The 20237-nt window shown below is 40.9% G+C and overlaps 1 protein-coding gene across 1 annotated transcript in view; it reads left to right on the top strand.

Moving 5' to 3' along the window:
• Positions 1 to 4287: 4287 nt before the first annotated feature.
• Positions 4288 to 20237, top strand: part of GUCY2F (guanylate cyclase 2F, retinal) — a 100067-nt gene continuing 84117 nt past the window's right edge. The window contains exons 1-2 of the mRNA XM_069463701.1: positions 4288 to 4508; positions 11700 to 12514. Coding sequence (XP_069319802.1) covers positions 11785 to 12514 — 730 coding nt within the window. The 5' untranslated portion in view covers positions 4288 to 4508; positions 11700 to 11784. The remainder of the gene's footprint in view (positions 4509 to 11699; positions 12515 to 20237) is intronic.

Consider the following 20237-nt stretch of genomic DNA (forward strand, 5'->3'; position numbering starts at 1 on the left):
GGCAGCACTGAACTTTAGTCAAATTTTCTGGGCTGAATATGGCAGAAAGCTGGGTCAGGATTCCACCGCTCCACATAAAACTGGGAAAAAACAAATCCATTTATAATGCCACAAATACATACATACATATATATGTAAACAAAATTATATATATATATATATATATATATACACCAAAATACCCTTAAATACTTCTTTGCATCCCGAAGCAAAGTTATTACGTGCCAGGCTCTGGAACCTTCAATTCATGCTGCCTGAATTGAAGTCATGGCTCCACCAACTTACTAGCTGTGTGATCTTGACCAAGGCACATAACCTCTCTGGGTGTTATCTTTTTCTCTATCTGTAAAGTGAGGAAAAGAATTGTCCCTACCTATTAGGGTTGCTGTCAGAAATAAATGAAATAATACACTTATAGTGCCAGTTGAGAGGAGATGCTCAATAACTGGAAATTATTATATGGCCCTTTGCCCAAAGCTATCCTACTTTTAAGAACCAATATATATCTTTTTGAGCATTATAAGCACTAGAGAGAGCTTTGCTATTACTACTGAATTCACAAAAGAACTTTCAGTCGGGTAGGGTTACATGAAACAATTAAAGGAAGGTTGAGAATCACAGTTCAGAGCCCTCATTGAAATCAGGCAAAATGTGGAAGTTTGTGTAACATTCTTTCTTGGAGTTTTCCTTTCTTACTTTCACTCGTCTCTGCCCACCTTTCTTGCTTCCCAGGTTCTCACATGCAAGGAGCTACTTGTCCAAACCTTGTTCTGGATGATTAACTAGGAATACACCATTCTGAACCTATTTTGCAGCCCATGCCCTAGCCCTGTGTCTCAGTCTCAAAAGGAATCCAAAGATGCCAGGCTAATGTCACGTAAGGCCTTTGGAACTTTCCAATGATGTGTGTAATTGGGGGTTCCTGGTAGCGCTTAGCAGAAAAAAAAATTGTTAAATGTAAAGAGATCACATTTTTGTCTTTGCAGTTGAAGTTAAGAGGGAAGCTAGAGTCATGTGTGACTTTACAGTTTTGTGGAGGGAGAAGGTGCCATTTTGAATCCTTTCATTCCATGGCACCGAGATCTGTAAATTGTTAGGCTTTGATATTGAGAATGTAGAGCAGGAAATGACACGAGTTTCAACAAAATCTAGTAAAATCCCATGAACATTCTGGTGCTATAGATCAGTGAGAACACTGTCGGGAAATACTCAGATAATGTAGCTGATGTTTCTGACATAGCAGTTTTAAAAGGTCTGTAGGAATGATTCCTAAGTTTGTACTCATGGATGGATTCGAAGTATCTGTATATTTTTAGGCTCATGAGGACTACAAATAGTTTTGAATTTCTGTTCTAAAATCATCATTAATTATGGTTGCCCCTTAAACAACATGGGTTTAACTGAGTGGGCCCACTTGTGTGCAGATTTTTCTTTCACCTCTGCCACCCCTGAGACAGCAAGACCAACCCGTCTTCTTCCTCCTCCTCCTCCTCCTCAGGCTACTCAATATGAAGACACAAGGATGAAGACCTTAATGATGATCTACTTCCATTTAATGAACAGTAAATATACTTTCTCTTCCTTATGATTTTCTTAATAACATTTGCTTGTCTCTAGCTTATTTTATTTTAATAAGACAGTATATAATATATAGAATATACAAAATATGTGTTAATCGACTATTTATGTTATCAGTAAAGCTTCCAGCCAAAAGTAAGCTAGCAGTAGTTAGGTTTTAGGGAAGTCAAAAGTTATATGAGAATTTTTGACTGTGCGGGGCATCAGTGTCCCTAAGCCTCGTGCTGTATAAGGGTCAATTGTATACTGTAGCTGAAACTTAGAGAACCAGTGGGAATTTGTGAGTGTATAGACAAATCTAATGAGTCCCACCCCGTGATTTCTTTTAAGAGACAGTGGTTAAAAGCCTTGACTCTTAAGCTAGACCACTTATTTTCATAGTCTGGCCCTACCACATAGTAGCTGTGTGCCCTTGGGCAGTTATCCAATCTTCCTCTGCCTCAGCTTTCCTCATTTATAAAATTCGGATGCTAATAATACCTACCCCATAGCACTGTTGTGATGATTCAATAAATTAGTACATGTAAAGCCCATAGAGCAGTGCCTAGCACAGAGTAAATCCTCAATACTTGTTAGCTATTACTAATAATACAGAGAGAGACAAGTATTTGTGGAAACAAATTCACTTTAGAAGTTTCGTTTGTATGCTAACTTCCACCTCATACCTACTCATACCTACAAATTTGGAATCTCAGGTCTGTCTATGCAGGATTTTGGAGCATTCTTTGAATGATGGTCCCTTGAGCATCCTAGTACTCATCAGAACCTTCTTGTGAAATACCTGCAGGGGTCACTCGTGGCACCAGGCACCAGTAGGTAGAGAAGGCTAGGAGGCCCTTATTTGCACCAGTATTTCCATCAGGTCACCTGAAATTCTACAATTAGAGATTTTTTTTTTCTTTAGTAGTCATTGTGTTTTCCCAGAGACCCTGTTAAAGTGTAAGTACCCTTTGGAGGAATAGCCCAAGGGGTGCATTAGTGGAATGTATCAAGGATAAGCATGGGCTTTGTTGGAGCCAAATAGCCTTGAGTTTGAATTCTGACTTAACCACTTACTAGAATCAAGACCATCTGAGTTCAAATTCTGGCTCTACTGACTAGTGGCTGTGTGACTTTTGGTAAGTTACTTTAACTTCTCTGGACATCTGGGAATTCCAATAGTACCTATGTCCACAAAAATGTTATTAAGTCACTATGAGGATCACAGGAGATTGGGCTTTCAAAAATACCTGTCACATCATCGGCACTCAATAAATATTATTATTGCCTAATTTATCTCAGTCTTGGTATCCTCATTTACAAAATGGGAAGAATAATATCTACCTTCATCATTGTTATGAATATAAAGTGAGATAATATACATACAAAAATGCCTGCCATACTAAAATAAAAAGACAGATACAAGTGTTGGCAAGGACGTGGAGAAACAAGAACTCTCATATATTGCTGGTGGGAATGTAAAATGGTGCAGATACTTTGGAAAACAGTTTGTCAGTTCTAAAAGTGTTAAACATAGAGTTATCACATGACCCACCAGTTCCCTAGGTAGATACTTAAGAAAAATGAAAACAATATGTCCATATAAAAACTTTTACACAAAGTTAATAGGAGCATTATTCATTATAGCTGAAAAAGTGGAAACAACCTCAATGTCCATCAACTGATACATAGGTAAACAAAAGTGGCATATCCAATAAAGTAGAATATTATTTGTCTATAAAAAGGAATGACATTCTGATTCATGCTGAAATATGGATGAACCTTGAAAACAGTATGCTAAGTGAAAGAAGCCAGTCACAAAAGACCACGTATTGTATGATTCTATTTATACGAAATGCCCAGAATAGAAAAGTCCATAGAGACAGAAAGCAGATTAATGGTTGCCTGGGGCTGGGAGGAGGGGAGGAATGGGGAGTGACTTTTAAACAAGTATAGAATTTCTTGTGGGGATAACGAAATTGTCCTGGAACTGGAAAATGGTATAGGTTGCACAATCTTGTGAATATACTTTTTAAAAAGTCCCTAAATTGTGCATGTAAAACGGATGAATTTTATGGTAGGTGAAATATATCTCCGTAAAGCTGCTATTAAAAAAAGTGTCAGTCATATAGTAACCCTTATTTAATAGAAGTTATTATTAGCCATTAACACCTCAGTTCTCACCTTGGGAATTCAGAACAGGGCCCTGAATGGATGGTGCCCAGGACAGAGAGGGACTGATAAAGGCAAAGGGGTAGATCTAAAGTATGGGGGGGAGGTGTCAGTGTGTGTGTGCAGAGATGTGGGGGGATGGAGGGGGGTCTCTCTTGGAAGGAAAGTGAGTGACGGCAATTAAGGGGGATAGAAGAAGGAGGCAAACATCACCTACTTTGAGTTTTGCAGGGAGCCAGCCTGCATCATATGAAAGATGGGCTGGTATCATATCCTGGGCTGGAATCATGGCTGATGAAGGTTCTGGCATTTAGAGCTGTCCTGGAGAAAAAGTGACTTGTGGTTATTAGACAGAATGGAAAAACGAAGAACACAGAGGCAAAATCCAAGGGTATGTGAGTCTGACTTTGAAAGATAGAAGAAGGCAGTAGTGTGTGGACGCATTTATCTAGAGGATTCTAATTGTTTGTTAATCTCTGGGTCATTGCATTTAGGTCAGCACTAACTCTGCTACAGGTGGGATCAATTTAAAGGATTAGAAGTGTCATTTTAAATCCTAATCCAGGTCTTGGTCTGGGGATGCTGAAGAGTGATTGAAAAAAGGTTTATTATCGCTCTCAATTATTTACCCCATTAATGGAATTTATCCACAGATTAGAGTCCTTGGCAGGATTATGAACGCACAGAGGATGCGTGGAAATGGACACACTGAGGTAGCTATGCCAGAAATTTGCACGCGCAGGCGGGAAATTGAGGACATTTGAGCAGTGAATTACATGGTAAGTTGACAGCTCTTGTTTATAAAAAAGATTGTAATGGGGAAAAAAACACAGCCCACTTGTGAGCTCAGACTCTGACTGAGATACATTAGTTTTACTGCAATATGTATTTAAAAAATTAAAGAAATGAATGAAAGAGAGGAATAAAGAAGGAAAGGAGGGGGGGGAAAGCCTTCAAGACACTTTAAGTCAAGATTCGGGCTCAAAGTCTCATCCAAGCTTTCATTTAGTTTCTATCATGATTCTTTTTTATTTCTTCCTGATATTGTCTTGTATAAGCTGTTAACTTGATTCACGCTGTAACAGCAAAGATCAATCAATCATTCATTGAAGTCCTCAACTTGACAAGTTAGGATGAGGAACCACTTCTTCCCTCAGAGCTATTTGTCATAGTCTTTCTTTATACATGTTTAAAGAACAGTCATTTTCCTTGTGAAACCAGGCTTCCCACCAGATTGTGAAAGCTACCTGAAATGAAATGATGCATCCCTATGCTCTAGCCGCTTTCCATAGAAGGCTGATCCCATGCAGGTGTTAGTACCTGAGTTACCTAGGCAACAGCCCCAGAACAACTGCGGATCAGTCATATTCTATTTCCAAAATTTCATACCTTCAAATTTTGTTTTAGTTATGCCCACATTTCCCGCTAACCTCAGGGAAACCTTCAGCTGGCTTGTTTTGAAGACAATAGACAATGTGATTTATAAAAGAACTCTGTAATTTTTTCTTTAAACCCAAATTAACAGGTCTTCGCTTAGGGCATCCTCCCTCCTCCCTTCCCTCCCTTCTTTTCTACCTTCCTTCCTTCTTCCTTGTTTTCCTTTTTTTTTTTTTAAAAGGATACATTTCTTTCTGTAAAGACTTGAGTTGGGAGATCAAGAATAAATCCTACAGCAACATAGAACTTTCTGGTTCTCCGGGGAGTTCTAGCAGAGTTAGAAATATCACCCAATGGGTGACATAGATACCACAAAGAATGTAAGGGCAGACCTTCAGCTTTGGGGTTGTTTATCTTGCAGTTAACAAAGAGAAAAGAGCAACAACAAGTAAGAACAAATGGTAAGGGGCATTTTCTGACATGTGGCTTGAGAAAGGACCCATGTTGTAAATGCATAATCTTGAGAAATGCTAAGAAAAAAAAGCCAAATTTTTAGAATGTGGGATGGGGCAGGCATTGTGCTTAGGAGGAATAACCTGAATTATAAGTGTAGTTCATTATATCTCAAACAAGAAGCGGTATAATTATTCAAAGTATGTGCCTAAACTATTGACACAGTTTTGCCATCTTAACGGTAGCTTGTTTATGCCAGCAGTGAGTGGTGATGAAATCACAAAAGGTGTTTTCCACAGCTTGTTGACAATTGAATATTTTTCCTTGTAAGAAGTGTCTCAAAGCCTGGAAGAAGTGGTAGTCAGTTGGTACAAGGTCTGGTGAATACCATGGATGACAGAGAGTTTCCAAGTCCAGTCTCTGTAGTTTGAGCAGCGTTGTTTTTGTGACATGTGGTCTTGTAAGAGGATTAGCCTGTCTCTATTGACCAATCTCAGCTGCTTAATCAGAAGCATCTCCATCATTTTATCCAACTGGTTGCAATAGACATCTGCTGTAATGGATTGACCAGGTTTCATGAAGCTGTAGTGGATAATAGCAGTGCTGCACCACCAAATAGATGCCATTAGCTTTTTTTGATGAATATTTGGTTTTGGACTGTGTTTTGGCACTTTATCTTTATCCAACCATTGTGCTGAATGCTTGCAATTGTCAAAAAGAATCTATTTTTCATCACACGTAACAATATGGTGTAGAAATGGTTCCCTTTTATGTCGTGACAACAAAGAAAGGCAAACTTCGAGATGATTTCTCTACGCTCATTTAATTCATGCGGTACCTATCTGTCCAGCTTCTTTACCTTGCCAATTTGTTTCAAATGGTCCAACATTGTTGGATTAGTAACGTCAAACCTTGATGCTAATTCATGCGTAGGTTGAGATGGATTCGCTTCCACTACAGCTTTCAGCTCATCATTATCCACCTTGGTCTCAGGTTACCCACATGGCTCAACTTCAAAATTAAAATCACCAGAACAGAACTTCTCAAACCATCGAAGTACCATGTGTTCATTAGCCACATCCCTCCCAAACACTTTGATGATATTTCAAGCTGTCTGCGCTGCATTGTTTGCATGATGGAACTCATATTCATAGCTAACACGAATTTTTGACTTATCCATGGTTTCACAAAAATTGCTCTAAAAAAATTTGAGTGACAATTACAAGCCAAAACACAAGTTTGAAAGAATGAGGTTGTACCTTCACAATAGAAAAAAAACAAACAAACAATAAGTGTCAAAGTGAAATGTTAGAGATATCAACTGTCAAACTTAGAACTTAAGGAAATCGGACATTTCATATTTAATAACCTAATACCATAAAAATGCCAGCCTTATACCTAGAATAGACAGCTGATCACTCCCTTTACCTACCTGCAACCAATGCTTGTAATTGGAATAATATTAGAGATTAATTTTTTTGGCATAAACTTCTCCTCACCCCCTATTAGAAAACAAACACCATTAATTGGGGAAGAGTAGAGGAAACTGTCAAATATTATCATTCATTTACATATTAGTGCAAATTACTTAAAGAGCTTCTTTCTCTAGAGTAGTTTTTCTCTCCATTAATGGAGAGGGCAGAGAGAGAGCTGGGCTAGAAGTTTGTAGACAAACTTTACCTATTGGATAATTTTGCCAAAGATGGGTCCTGACCCAGGCCTAAAATAGAGTCTTTTTAAGAACTTAGTAATATAAAGTATTTCATTTGTACTCCACTATTCCTATTCACTATTCATTCAACAAATATTTGTTGAGCACCTATTATGTGTCAGGCACTGTGCAGGGCACTTGAGATATGATGGTGAGCAAAAGCACGAGGGAACTTGCAAACATGGCCTTACATATGAACCATGTTGGTGGACATTATTGCTCTGTCCCTCCAGAGATACATTATCGCTTTACTTGGTGAGATTTTTTTTGACCAGGCTTCTATACTCATATATATATATATATATATATATATATATATGAGTGTATATATACACACACATATATACATACATATATATATAGTAGTTGCAGTCCTAACACAGACAAGGTTCTCAATATCTGTTTGTTAATAATGATGATAAAATAATCAATGGTTTTGAGAACTCAGGTTTCAGTGTAGCATTAACTCCAGTGTTGTAGGGGAGAGGGGTCTTCACATTATAGGTACTGGATAGAAGATTCCAGGCCAAAATAAAAAATGATCAGGAAGTGGATCTGCCAGATGGAAGTGCAAACCACTTGGGGGAATCCAATTCCAGCAAGAAGCTAATTAGAGCAGCAAAGGCTAGAGAATGTCGAATGAACTCAGAAAGCAGTTTAACAACGCAGACGTTTACAAAACTAAGTGCCTGGACGAAGTACAGAATCCCAGGATCAATGTACGTCAGAGAAGAAAAAGACTTGCAGATCCTCTAGTCCAGCTGAAGGGGGACAAAAGAGAGACCTAGAGGGGAGAACAATTTGTCCAAGGTCACGTGGGGAGTTGGTGGCAGGACTGGGTCCAGGACCCTGGCCTTCTGATTCTCAATGCAGTCCTTTTTCCAAACAAGCAAGAACCAGTATTTACTGAAAGACAACTGCATGCTTCACATTCCAATTTGCTTAATCCTTTATCTCAAAAGTATTAAATTAAATTTACTCCCATTTTCAGATTAGGGAGTTGAGAATCTAGCACGTGGTGTGCGGAGTGCGCGGTATGCGCGTGTAGCACGTGGTGTGCGGAGTGCGCGGTATGCGTGTGTAGCACGTCGTATGCGGAGTGTGTGGGAGCTAATATGCCAAAGGGTGTACTTCTGAGACTTCCATTCCGGTACGTTAGGATTAGCTTCATATAGAGTATAATGTGACTGGTGCGTCCCACCCCCAGATGTGCAAAACTGTGCCAAGTGAGGGGTAAGTGCGCAGTCCCAGGGCTGGGCTTAAACACTAGTGGTAAATTTTTTCTGGTTGGATAATGAATTTATGGTCATTCCTCCCAATTTACTTTGCCCCTACGCCACTTTATCTAACTTAGTCTTTCATGGGGGACTAGAATTTCATTAAACCACAAATGAATCATTCAAACTCAATTGGAGTAGCATAGAAGTTATATTAATTGTGGTCTCTTTCACTTCATACATTAGGGGTTGCCTGCGGGCATTCTAGTACTAGTGCTCAATCAACTGATATGCAAATACCCAGTCTACCACGCTGTGCTGCCCTCAGGCTTACTTACCCTTTCTGAACCTCAGTTCCATCTTCTGTAAATAATGGTGATAATACCTACTTCAAAGGGCTGTGATGAGTTTTTTTTTAATTCAGTTTTTAAAATAAGGTAATACATGCAGAGTGTAGCCTAGTGTTTGCCACATAGCAAGAACTCAGTAAATCTTAGCCTTTGTCAATCTAAGTGCTAATTTCTGGATCAAACATCCAGCTTCTGGGAAAGAACCCATCAAATTGGTGGGTTTGGGGGAGAAGAGGCAGTTGTTTGGCTTCTTTGCCCTGCCACTGTGAGTAGGCCTCTGTTCCCCATATAGAGCTGTCCACACTGCTGCACACTCCTAGTGGTTGAAAGAGTGAGGTCCTATAAGGACAGTGTTATCATACAGTTCAATATCCTTGAACTGTATGACAATACAGACCAGAAATAGGGACTCGTCCCATACTATTTGAGAAAAGGGGTTTCTCCTAGAGTGCACTGGCTCTCCAATTTTCATGAAAGAGCAAATATTGGGGGTGGGGGAAGGTGGGAAGAAAATCATGTGGCTCTTGACCAGAGCTCAGCTTGTAGTACTGAGTTGGAAGCTCTTTGAAGGCTGAAGATGAAGCTCACATTTCATCTATCCTATATTTTACTCTCATACATTCAATATAGTCAGTGCACAGAATAGATCTATTTGGTGGGAGAGAGGCTGGACTAGATTATCTTTGAGGGTCTAGAATAAATTTGAGGTTCTTATGCACATAATGAGCCCAAAGACATCTTTTCACTACCCCTAAAGCAAAGTTGGAAATCTCACTGTCCCCTGCCCCCACCCACCCCGCCATACCTCACAAAACCCTCAGCCCCTGGCTCGTGTTGCGTTGTGAGATGTTTCCTCCCCCAGGTCTTTCTTGACTCTCATTTAAACCAGCTTTCACCTGTTTACAAATATTGGGACATACTATCGTGGAGAGTCTTTAAGATCCACTAACTAGGTGTGCTTCAGATTGGTCTCTTGAGGAGTCAAGATTTCTCATAAAATTGGAGTGAGGATTAAAGATAATGAGCAACAGGGCTGGCACAGGTAGAATTGTTGCTAGCAATAAACAACCAGTTGGGCCTGACCCATACACACCAATGCTGATTATCAGCCCTGAAGAGAGCCATCCCATTATTTGATCTTTGATTAGAATTAAGGATATGCTAAGGATTTTCCTCTGTAACATCTCTCCCAAGCAACTGATTCTTCTCATTATGTCTAGAGAGGTTATTCCTAACCTTGGGCCAACTTTAATGTGTTATTCATTCATTTCACAAACATTCATCTGATATCTACTGTGTGTTGGACACTTGGCTAGGCAATAGTGCTGTAAGTAGGACCTCCAGGAGCTCCCAGTCCAGTGGGCTCTGTTCTCCATAGAGAGTTGTCCTCACTGTTGATCACTCCTTGTGGTTGAAAGTATGAGGTCCTGCAAATACAGAAATATCAAACAGTTCCCTATCCTTGCCACAACATAGACCAGAAATAAAGAATCAGAGTGATACTTTCTCTAATGAGCATAACTATGAGGTACAGATGGAGAAACAACGAATTCAACGTGAGGGTATTAACTAATGCTGCACAGAGTAGAGAATACTTCAATTGGATCTTGAAGGTAGAGTTCTTCAGAAGAACCCAAAAAGGGAGCATGGGAAGAGAGAGAAAGGAGGACATTCCAGGCAGAGGGTATGACATTTTCCAGATCCTAAGCTTGACAGATGATGTGACAAAACTAAGAGAAATTCACTATAGTACACAGTGGGAGATGGGGTTGTAGACAAAGGCAAGGGTCAGACCGAGAAAGGCTTTCCATATATCATCTTAAAAGGGTTCTCTACACTTGCTGACTGGACTTCATTAATTCCCATTCATTTTTTACTCATTGTGGTCCCTCGACTTTGCAGCCTTACTTTCTGAATCCAAATACAATGGACACATTTCTATCTTTAGCTTATTTGACTTCTCAGCAGAGTTTGACACCAATAAACACTTTCCATCCTCAAAGTTTCATTTTCCCTGAATATACCATTATCTCCTGGATTTTGCTGTTTTCTGGACCTCCTTTCTGTCTGACCTTTAAGTGTTTTAGGTTCTCAGGGTTTTGTCCTTTGTCTTCTTTCTTTACTCCACAGCTCTCTCTCTCTCACACACACACACACATATATATATATATATATATAAATCTGGGTCTTTCTGCATGTTGTTCCTTCTGCTGCTTGGAAGGCTTTTAGCCCCGGTCTCCCATGCAACTCTATTCACTTGGCTAACTTTTTTTTTTCCAATACTCAACCCAGAGAGACCTCCCTCTTCTTCCTCTCCTCCCCTGAAATCTGGGTTTAGGTGATTCTCTCTGTCTTCCTCTGTCTGAGCTACCTCAATCATAGCACTTTTTACTCTGTATTGCCATTATATGTTTCCATCTGTCTCTCTCCAAGAGAGCTGTATGGGAGAGAAAAAATGGACATATTTAAAACTGTAATAGCAATAATAACATGACTAATATAATGCTAATGACATGCCAGGTCCTGTTATAAGCACTTGCTGTATGTTAACCCATGTAATTTTCACAACATTGTAAGGTGAGCAGCTATTACTGAAGTTGAATTAATAGGACCTGGTGATGGGTTGAATGTTAGGGCAGAGAAGAAGGGGTCTCAGCGATTCCTAAGTTTCTGACTGAAGCAAGTGGGCAAACAGTGGATAGAGATGCTGAGAGAAGAAGTACAAGAAGAGGAGTTTTGTCAGGGTGGGGGAAAGGAACTTCCAGTTTGGGGACTGCCATTCCTTTGCCATTCTTTCATAACCGATATTTCCGGAAGCTTCAGAAATAATGTGGATAACAAACCTTTTCCTCTGATTGACAGGCATTTGGAAACACCATTGCCCATCTTGGGAGAGCAGAATAACCCTCCAGTATCTCATCATTAGCTTGCTGGAAGCAGGAGGGCTATGTTCCTGGGACCCTGGCCTTTTTCTCAACTTATGCTCTTGTTTGCGGCTCCCAGAAGACTGCCAGGACACCATGGCCTTGCATCCTCCCAGCTCCTGTGGTGCTTGTGTCTCCTGGCCCTCCCGTCCCTCCTGCAGCAGGTGTGGGCACTCCCCTACAAGATAGGGGTGGTGGGCCCTTGGGTTTGTGATCCCTTGTTCTCAAAGGCCCTGCCTGAGGTTGCTGCTCGATTAGCCATTGAGAGAATTAACCGGGACCCATCTTTGGAGCTGGGTTACTCTTTTGAATATGTGATTCTCAACGAAGACTGCCAGACTTCGAAGGCCCTCTCCAGTTTCATTTCCCACCACCAGATGGCCTCAGGATTTATTGGACCTACCAACCCTGGCTACTGTGAGGCCGCCTCGCTCCTGGGAAACAGCTCGGACAAAGGGATTTTCTCTTGGGCATGTGTGAATTATGAATTAGACAATAAAAATAGCTACCCAGCCTTTTCTCGGACACTCCCTTCTCCCATCCGGGTGCTTGTAACTGTCATGAAATATTTCCAGTGGGCTCATGCTGGAGTCATTTCTTCAGATGAAGACATTTGGGTGCACACAGCCAATCGAGTCGCAAGTGCTCTTCGGAGCCACGGCCTACCTGTAGGGGTCGTCCTGACCACAGGACAAGACAGCCAAAGCATTCAGAAAGCTCTCCAGCGGATTCGTCAGGCAGACCGAATTCGCAGTAAGTGCTTTCTCCCAGCTGAGGTTTAAATGTGGCTCCAGCGAAATATATTACGATCTCCAAAAGGTTTCCTACCCTCACACCCTAGGATAGCACATTCCTTCCCATCTTTATGCCTTTGCCCCTTTTCACTCACGTGCAGGCCCCGAGACTGTCCTGCTTCGATAGAGCCTAATTTTATGGACTGAATAAAGGTACAAAGAACTCTGTGGTTCAAATGCCCTTGGATGCGGGTGCCTGCTCTCAGCACTTAGGTGTGGAAGAATGGCATTGAGAGCACTGTGGCCACACACCCTCTCTGCCCTTAGGACCCTGGTAGTTTCAGTCCCGCTAAAGTGGACGGGCGTCTTCTTAGGACTTCATTTTTGTTTGTTCTAGTCACTGAGGAGAGATTTGCCATGGACTCCCTTCTGGGTACTTTCTTTCATAGGTGCCCAGTGCCCTTGTGGGGCATTTAGAACCTTTCTTCTTTGGACTCCAACGTGACCACCCCTACCCCTCCTCACAAAGCAGGGCTTATTTTTTTTTTTCTGCAACATACCACTAGTTGATATGTAGGGCACCTAGCTGATAAATGAAAGCATCTTAAAATGAAAAGGCTGCCTAAATTTTAACATGTTTCCCCTTCCAAGGGAAGCTTTATGTTCAAAGATGATTCTTAAAAAAAAAAAAAACAAAGATGATTCTTACAGAAACTATGTACAAAATGCAAAGCAAAGGACTTGAGTCACTGAAGCTACCATTCCCAAGGCGAGTGGGGTGGATTTTTGGGGAAAAGGGGCCCCTTCCTGGTCCTCTTGAATCAGGTCTCTTTTACTTACACCTAGGGCAAGCCCTTGTGACACCTCGTTTTGATTTTTTTTCTGTTTCAATTTTTAAGTCTCCACTTTACCTTCCTCTGGAAGTGGCAGTGATTTGTGAGAACGCTGCTCACTCATTCCCCCGTTGCAGCCACTCCACCACTTTAGAATGGATAGCTCCAGAAACTACTTGTCAAACTGATTACTGCTAGGATTAGTCCTGGTCCCAGTCATTTCCTTAACATAACAATGGGCTTGTTAGAGAACGGTCCAGCTTAGGCCTGGCCTTTAACCAGAAGCCCATTTTCAGTTTCAAGTGTCTCCAATATTGGACCTTAATTATGATCATTATGGAAGGATGAGGGCAAGAGGAGTTTTTAATTCCACAATGACAGTAGTCTGCTTCCAGCTCCAGTTTATAAGATCCTGTAATGTTAAGCAATCAGTGTAGCTCTGATTACTTCATAATAGAGCTTGATATTTTCAAAGTAGAGCACAGAATTATTTTTAAAGATATAAAACCATTTCCAGGGAGGAACCATGCCAGAAACAGGCTAACATATTTAGTGTCAAAACTTTATAATATGTTACAAATCTTCGTGAAGCCCAGTGTCTCCTGCAAGTTTACATTCCATGAGTGTTTCACATCCCACCCATTCTAAATAGTATACTTTGAAATGACATTTTGGCCTCTACCATGAAATGTTAAATAAATCCAGGTTGTGAAAGCTCTTTGGGCTGTCAGACTGAGAAGAATTAGGATTGAGTGCTCACCACCCACAATCCCTTTGAGGCAGGGAAGTAGCAAGTGTACATATTATTATCATTAGCGATTCATTCCTTTAGGTCAAGGGTTCTCACTCTGGCTGCACTGGAACTACCTGGACATCTTGTCAAGATGACTAGTGCCAGAGTTCCACCTCCAGAGATTCTGATTGAATTGGTCGGTGGTAGGGCCTCAGCAAGCGTATTTAATATTTTAAATAGCTTCCGAGGAGCTTGTAAAGTGCAGCCACAGTTGAGAACTACTGCTTTAACATAATAAAATGCAAATAAATGTTCCTCATTTTAAGTTACCAGTCATTTTTGTCTTAATAAACTTTGTTTAGTCAGATTTGTTTAGTCAGATTGTTTCCTTTCTACAGTATGAATCAGTCCACTAAGGGAATGAAAATTTTGAGATTGGTGGGAGGGACCCTAGAGAGGTTGATTATGGAACAAAGGAAGTCCCTAAGTAGCGAGGACAGCAACAGGAAGTGGAGGAGGGACTCAGAGAGATAAAAGGGAGTGAAGGCAAAGGTCTACACTCCAAGATTTTTCCTCTGGTTTCTGACAAAACATAGGCAGATTCAGATGAGGCATGCTGGCACTTCAGTGACATGAGTCAGAGTGTGGGTGGGGTTGGGGGCTGGTAAACTGAGCTGTGCGTTGGGCTGTGGCCTGAGTACAACCTTGGGCAGCTCAATATTCAGTATTCAAAGGAGTGTTTGGTACCCACACTTGGTACAGCTATGTGTTGGCATCTCAGGGCATGCAAACTGGTGGGTGAGGTGTGGCAGTAGGAGTTGTAGAAAGGGAGTGAATGTTAAAGTAAGATAGACCTTGTCCTTGTTGTCCCCTTGATCATCTGTTCAAACAATGCCCAGCCAGTGGGAGAATGAGAAGCAGTTTCCAGAAAATGAACAAAAATGGATAATCAGGGCTCTAGCCAAGTGGCACAGGGTTCAGGGCATATCTCTGCTCCCATTAGAAAACTGGTTACCTGGGTGACAAATTGAGCCAGAAGCCACTGAGTAGGGATTAAGCCAACATGGCAGTGAGGAAGGTTGCAACGCACCAGGCACAGCACATACCAGACCAAATCTCTAGCTAATTTTCCAGTTCTCAACCGGTGAGACCGAGGCTGCCAAGTAGTCCTGACTTTTATTTGTCTTGACTGAGAAGGACTAAAATGGCACTAAGCTTTTTGTGTGATCTCAGCTGAGAAGGGCTGAGGAAGGCAGGGCCTGACCTCTTCCCTATTTTGCCTATGGTGAGGCTACTTCTCAACACTGTGGGTCCCCAAGCAAACCTTCAGAGGAGGACCCTTTGTAATGTACAAAATACAGTGCAAAGGGACCCCTTCCTTTGGAGGGGCTGGGCAATATTTGGAAGTAATAGAAATAGTTGGAAGGTTGGTTTTGCCTGATCTGATAACAGTGATGGCATTGCCATGTCACAGTGGCAGTGGTGGTAGTAGTGATGGTGGTGGTGGGGAGGGAAGGGAGACAAGAGCAGCCTATTACTGGCTGGTATGCCACCTTTTTTCTTATAGATTAATGTTTCCAATTAGGAATATCACTGGCACCTTACTGGAGTTAGAGTGTCAGAAACATGTTTAAGTTGTGCTTACTTAACACCAAAGTGATGATATACTTAATAGTAAAGGTAATAATAACAATAATAATAGCTGTGGGATCTTGGGAGGGGGAAAAACAGAAGTGTTATTAGATCCTACCATAGAGACAATAAAAGCAACCATAATATGACTTGATATGTAAACCGATCTCTATAGTTTGTTTACAAGGCATTTGCACATAGATTATCTCATTTAATCCTCAGGATTATCCAGGAGATAGGTGTTTTCTTTCAAGTTTTATGACACCTGTGAGTCTCACAGCAACAAGTAGGTAGGTGTAGGCATTATTAACACCAAAGAATGGGGTAAAGTCCCAGAGTAGGGGGATTTGGCCTCTCCCAGATTCTCAACTCATTTCCCTTAAGCCTTGGGAGCAATTACTGATTTTCCTTATTTCTGACAAATTCAAATAGGAGACATATTAATCAAAGACAAAGGCCTCAACTTGCAGTCAGGACTGCTATGTGTGGTTATGTAGGTTGTGCCCTGAACAAGGCAACCTAGCTGATTGGGCTTGAGGACTAAAATCCAATCCACTCTCTGCTCCTTAAACCATGAGCCCTGTTGAAGATTTTTGTCCAGTGGCACAAAAGAGCATCCACTTACCAAGCAGAGCACCTGTAGGATTGCATTGACCCAGAAGGGATTCTTTTTCTAATTCCTACAAAAGATAGCAGGAGGCCCTGCCTACAGCTTGTTAGAGAATTTTTCAAATGGCTGTTCCAAGCCCTCCTGTTTTCTCCACATTTTTTTTTTTTACCTATCAGCCCTATGCTAGGCTGATTGTGAAATCCTTTCAATTTGGGCTTACCATGATGTTGTACCATTTGGGACTTCCTTTAAATCCTTCCAAATTGGGAACACTTCATTATAATATGATCTTAAATAAATATGACATACTCACATTGGCCTTCTCTTGTTCTTCCAAAATTAGATATCTGGTTGCTATCGTATTGCCAGGGACAGGATAGCGTCTTCCCATCTATCAAAGATTCTTATACATAAGAAAAAGAATAATAATAGCAATGATAATAGTTAATATTTATGAGAATTTAGTATGTGCTATCAATTTTTCAAGGGCTTTGCATGGACCATTTCATTCAATTCTTGCATCACCCCTATAAAGTAAGGCCAATCAATGTTTACCTGCTTTATGGATAAGACTTCTGAGGCTAAGAGGGGTTAAATAATTTATTTAATGTCACATAGCTAGTGAATGGGAAAGCCAGGATATGTATTCAGATTAAAGCAGAGGCTCTCAAATCTAAGTATGTATTAATACCAGGATCCCCTGGAAGGCTTTTTAAAACAGAGATTGTTGGTCCCTCTTTCAGAGTTTCTGATTCAGGAAGGCTGGAGTAAGGCCCCAGAATTTGCATTTCTAACAATTTCTCAGGTGATTCTGATGCTGCTGGTCCAGGGGCCACACTTTGAAAACCACTGGTCTAATGATAGACCTATGCTCTACTGCCTCCTGTCCCCTTGAGATATGCTCCTGAAGCATAATCACTTGAGATCCTGTGTTCTGTAGATGGTGCATAATTCATCCCTTCTGTTTTTCTCTCTTCACTTCTGGGCCAACTGGTGAAATTCTTTTAAGTGCCTCAAGGTACCAGGTGTCAGCCCTGTTTTCCTACAGTAGTAATAGTTATCCTGATCATAGTATGACCAGGAGCCTTAGTGCTGATAGGGAATTTGGTATGGGATTTGGTATAGATAAATGTAAGTAAATATAAATGGTAAAAAGACAATTTGCCTTCACGAATAGGTCCACTATCGGTAATGATTTATTGAAGATTCAGCACAAGAGGAAATCTCTAAACATCTAGGCTTCCTGCATTTAAGAGACCTTAAATGTGTCTTCTATCATGCTAAGTTACTTGGACCAGTTCAACATTGGTGGCAGTTAAGTAAGTGGTGGCCTCAGGACTTAAGGCCGAAAATGTGTGGGGTATCCTCAGCTGATACAGATAGCCACACATCATCTAGTGTAGTGATCTTAAAGCGTACTTTGAGGGCCTCCTGCATTGAATCACACTTGGGAGTGGGGCATGAGAAACATACAGAGCCTTCCACCCTCTTCTTTAACAGCCATTTTATAGACTCATCAGGAGAAAACTGAAAGGAAGAGGGTGTGAATCTACTTCTTTCATAATTTGGCCAGATGGGGGTGAGTCCTGGGGAAATGTGAGACTTGGGATAAATCTGCATGTCCCTCTCCTCCTCTGGCCTGCCTTTCCTCCCGTCTCTCTCAACAACGGTTAAAACAAAATAGGTTAAAATGAATGTCAGTGGCAGGAAGGGTCACAAAAGAGTTAAAATGAAGAGCAAGGACAGTGGAATGGGGGATTTCTATAGATTGGGAGTGATATTGAGGGCTCACAAATATGAATATGGCTCCTAAGGATGTCTTTAACACTAGCTAGTGGAACCATTTCCATCTCACAATGTGTTAGACTGGGTCCAGTTTCCTACATGGAGGACGCCATAGCCAGTAATCTGTAAGAAAAAAAAAAAGTGAAGTTTGTCTTCTGAGAAACACAGTTCTTCTATCTCAAAGAAATATTGGATAGAGTATTTAAATATAGGAAGAGAAATAGGAGTTGAATGACTTGGGAATTGGCTTCCCTGGAGTTTTATTATATTTTCTTCTGTTGGCATTGAGGGTGAGAGAGAAGGTCCTAGACCCCCTGCCATAGTCAGTGCCATAGTATGAAGAGAAAGCTACCAGACAGCTAGAGTGGGGCTCAGGTAGCTCAGAAAAAGTGCCAATATCATATCCTAGTGAGATGTGATCTCAGGAGGGTGTATTTCTTGGTCCTTGTTTTGACTAAAGAGTAGCTTGACAGGGATGGAAACTTACAAATTAGTATTATTCAGTGGCTACCTGTTGACCTGGGCCTTGTCTAGGATTTAAGATTTCTGTACGCTAATCCTTTCCTGACAACAACTTACAGGTCAAATCCCATTTTAATGAATGTAATTTTAGGATAATAAAGCTATTTAGTAAAATTATTTTGTAGACCAGATCCATCTACAAATCCCTGTTCATGAAGCACTCAATCTATTAAATTAAGATTCTATTGTTTGAATTCAGTATTTATACTTTCTACTTTAATCATGTTCAATGGCAAGTTCTTGCCATACAAAAAATAGAGGAGCCTGTGATCATTCCCTCTCAAGGTTTCTATTTGTTCATCTATAAAATGTTGAGGATGCATTGAACTAGTTGGTCTCAAAGGGTCTTCTTAGTTATAAAAATTTGGACGCTTTGTCTTTTTTTTACTGTTTTATTTTTTAATAGAGACAGGACCTTGCTCTGTTACCCCAGCTGGTGTGAATGGCATGATCATAGCTTACTGCACCCTTGAACTCCTTACTTAGTTCAAGAGATCCTTCTGCCTTACCCTCCCAAGTAGCTGGGACTATAGGCATGTGCCACCACACTTGGCTAGGACCCTTTGTCCAAAATGTCATCAGTGTGGGCCAATGAAAGAAAATTAAAAAAAATTAAAGAGGAGGATTCAGGTTGAGGTTAAGGTCTTGGGCATAGTTAATGTACTAGACATTAAAGATAAGCATGGTAGTATCTACCTACCCAGCAAATATCGCTTCCAACTGTTCCTCCATCCTAACAATCCAAATATGCTCATGTTTCACATCTCAAGGAACACACAAAAAATACCCAAATGTACAACCTCTCCTCTTGAAGAATCTATTAGTTTGCAAACATTCGTCTTAACAACATTCATCATGTGCATAACATATACAAGGATATGGAGATAAATAAGACACAGTTCCTGGCCTCAAGGAGCTAACTTCAATAGTAGAAGCTGACATAAATAAATAAGGGCAATCGATTTTGTAAGTGCCATGATAGAAGTTAGTTCAGGGTAAGGTGGGAGCTATAACCCAGTGTCACAAGTCAGTTTCCCTGGAAATCAGTCTGTCAGATGGAGCTCTGAGTGCAGGAAGCTTATTGGATGAGTGCTTTCAAAGATACCACCTGTGAGGGACATAAGGCAGTAGCATGGGGCAGAGAGAAGAATTGAACTGCAGTATAGTCACAACAAAGGCATTGACCAGTCCCAAGGGGAGCTCTGGAGCTGGTATGACTCTTCAGAGTTGTCCAGAATGGAGATAAGGAGACTGGGCCATTCTACCTCCATGTTGAATAGTTATTAGGTGCAGGCTCATCCAGAGGAAGAGGTACAGTGAGTGTGTGGTAATAATTATTTAACAGCCAGATATTCAGGGGAAAAAAAGCCATGATTTGTAGTGTTTGCTGATTTCCATTGTGTAATTACTTTCATCATGGCCAATTTCAAGCTACTGACGTGATGTTAACTGGCTCACAAAATCCCTGAAAATTTAACCACAGGCTCTTGTGAACTAGCACCAGCCATCCCCAGCATACTACATTGGGAGAGATGACTCTCCTCAGCTGAGGGAAATTCTCAGAGAGGTATCAGCTATCAGATACTAACATTCCCAGCAGCTAGTGGAATGCTTCAGTCCTGAAGTG

The sequence above is a fragment of the Eulemur rufifrons genome, chromosome 30 (assembly GCF_041146395.1).
Source record: "Eulemur rufifrons isolate Redbay chromosome 30, OSU_ERuf_1, whole genome shotgun sequence".
NCBI classification, from domain to species: domain Eukaryota; kingdom Metazoa; phylum Chordata; class Mammalia; order Primates; family Lemuridae; genus Eulemur; species Eulemur rufifrons.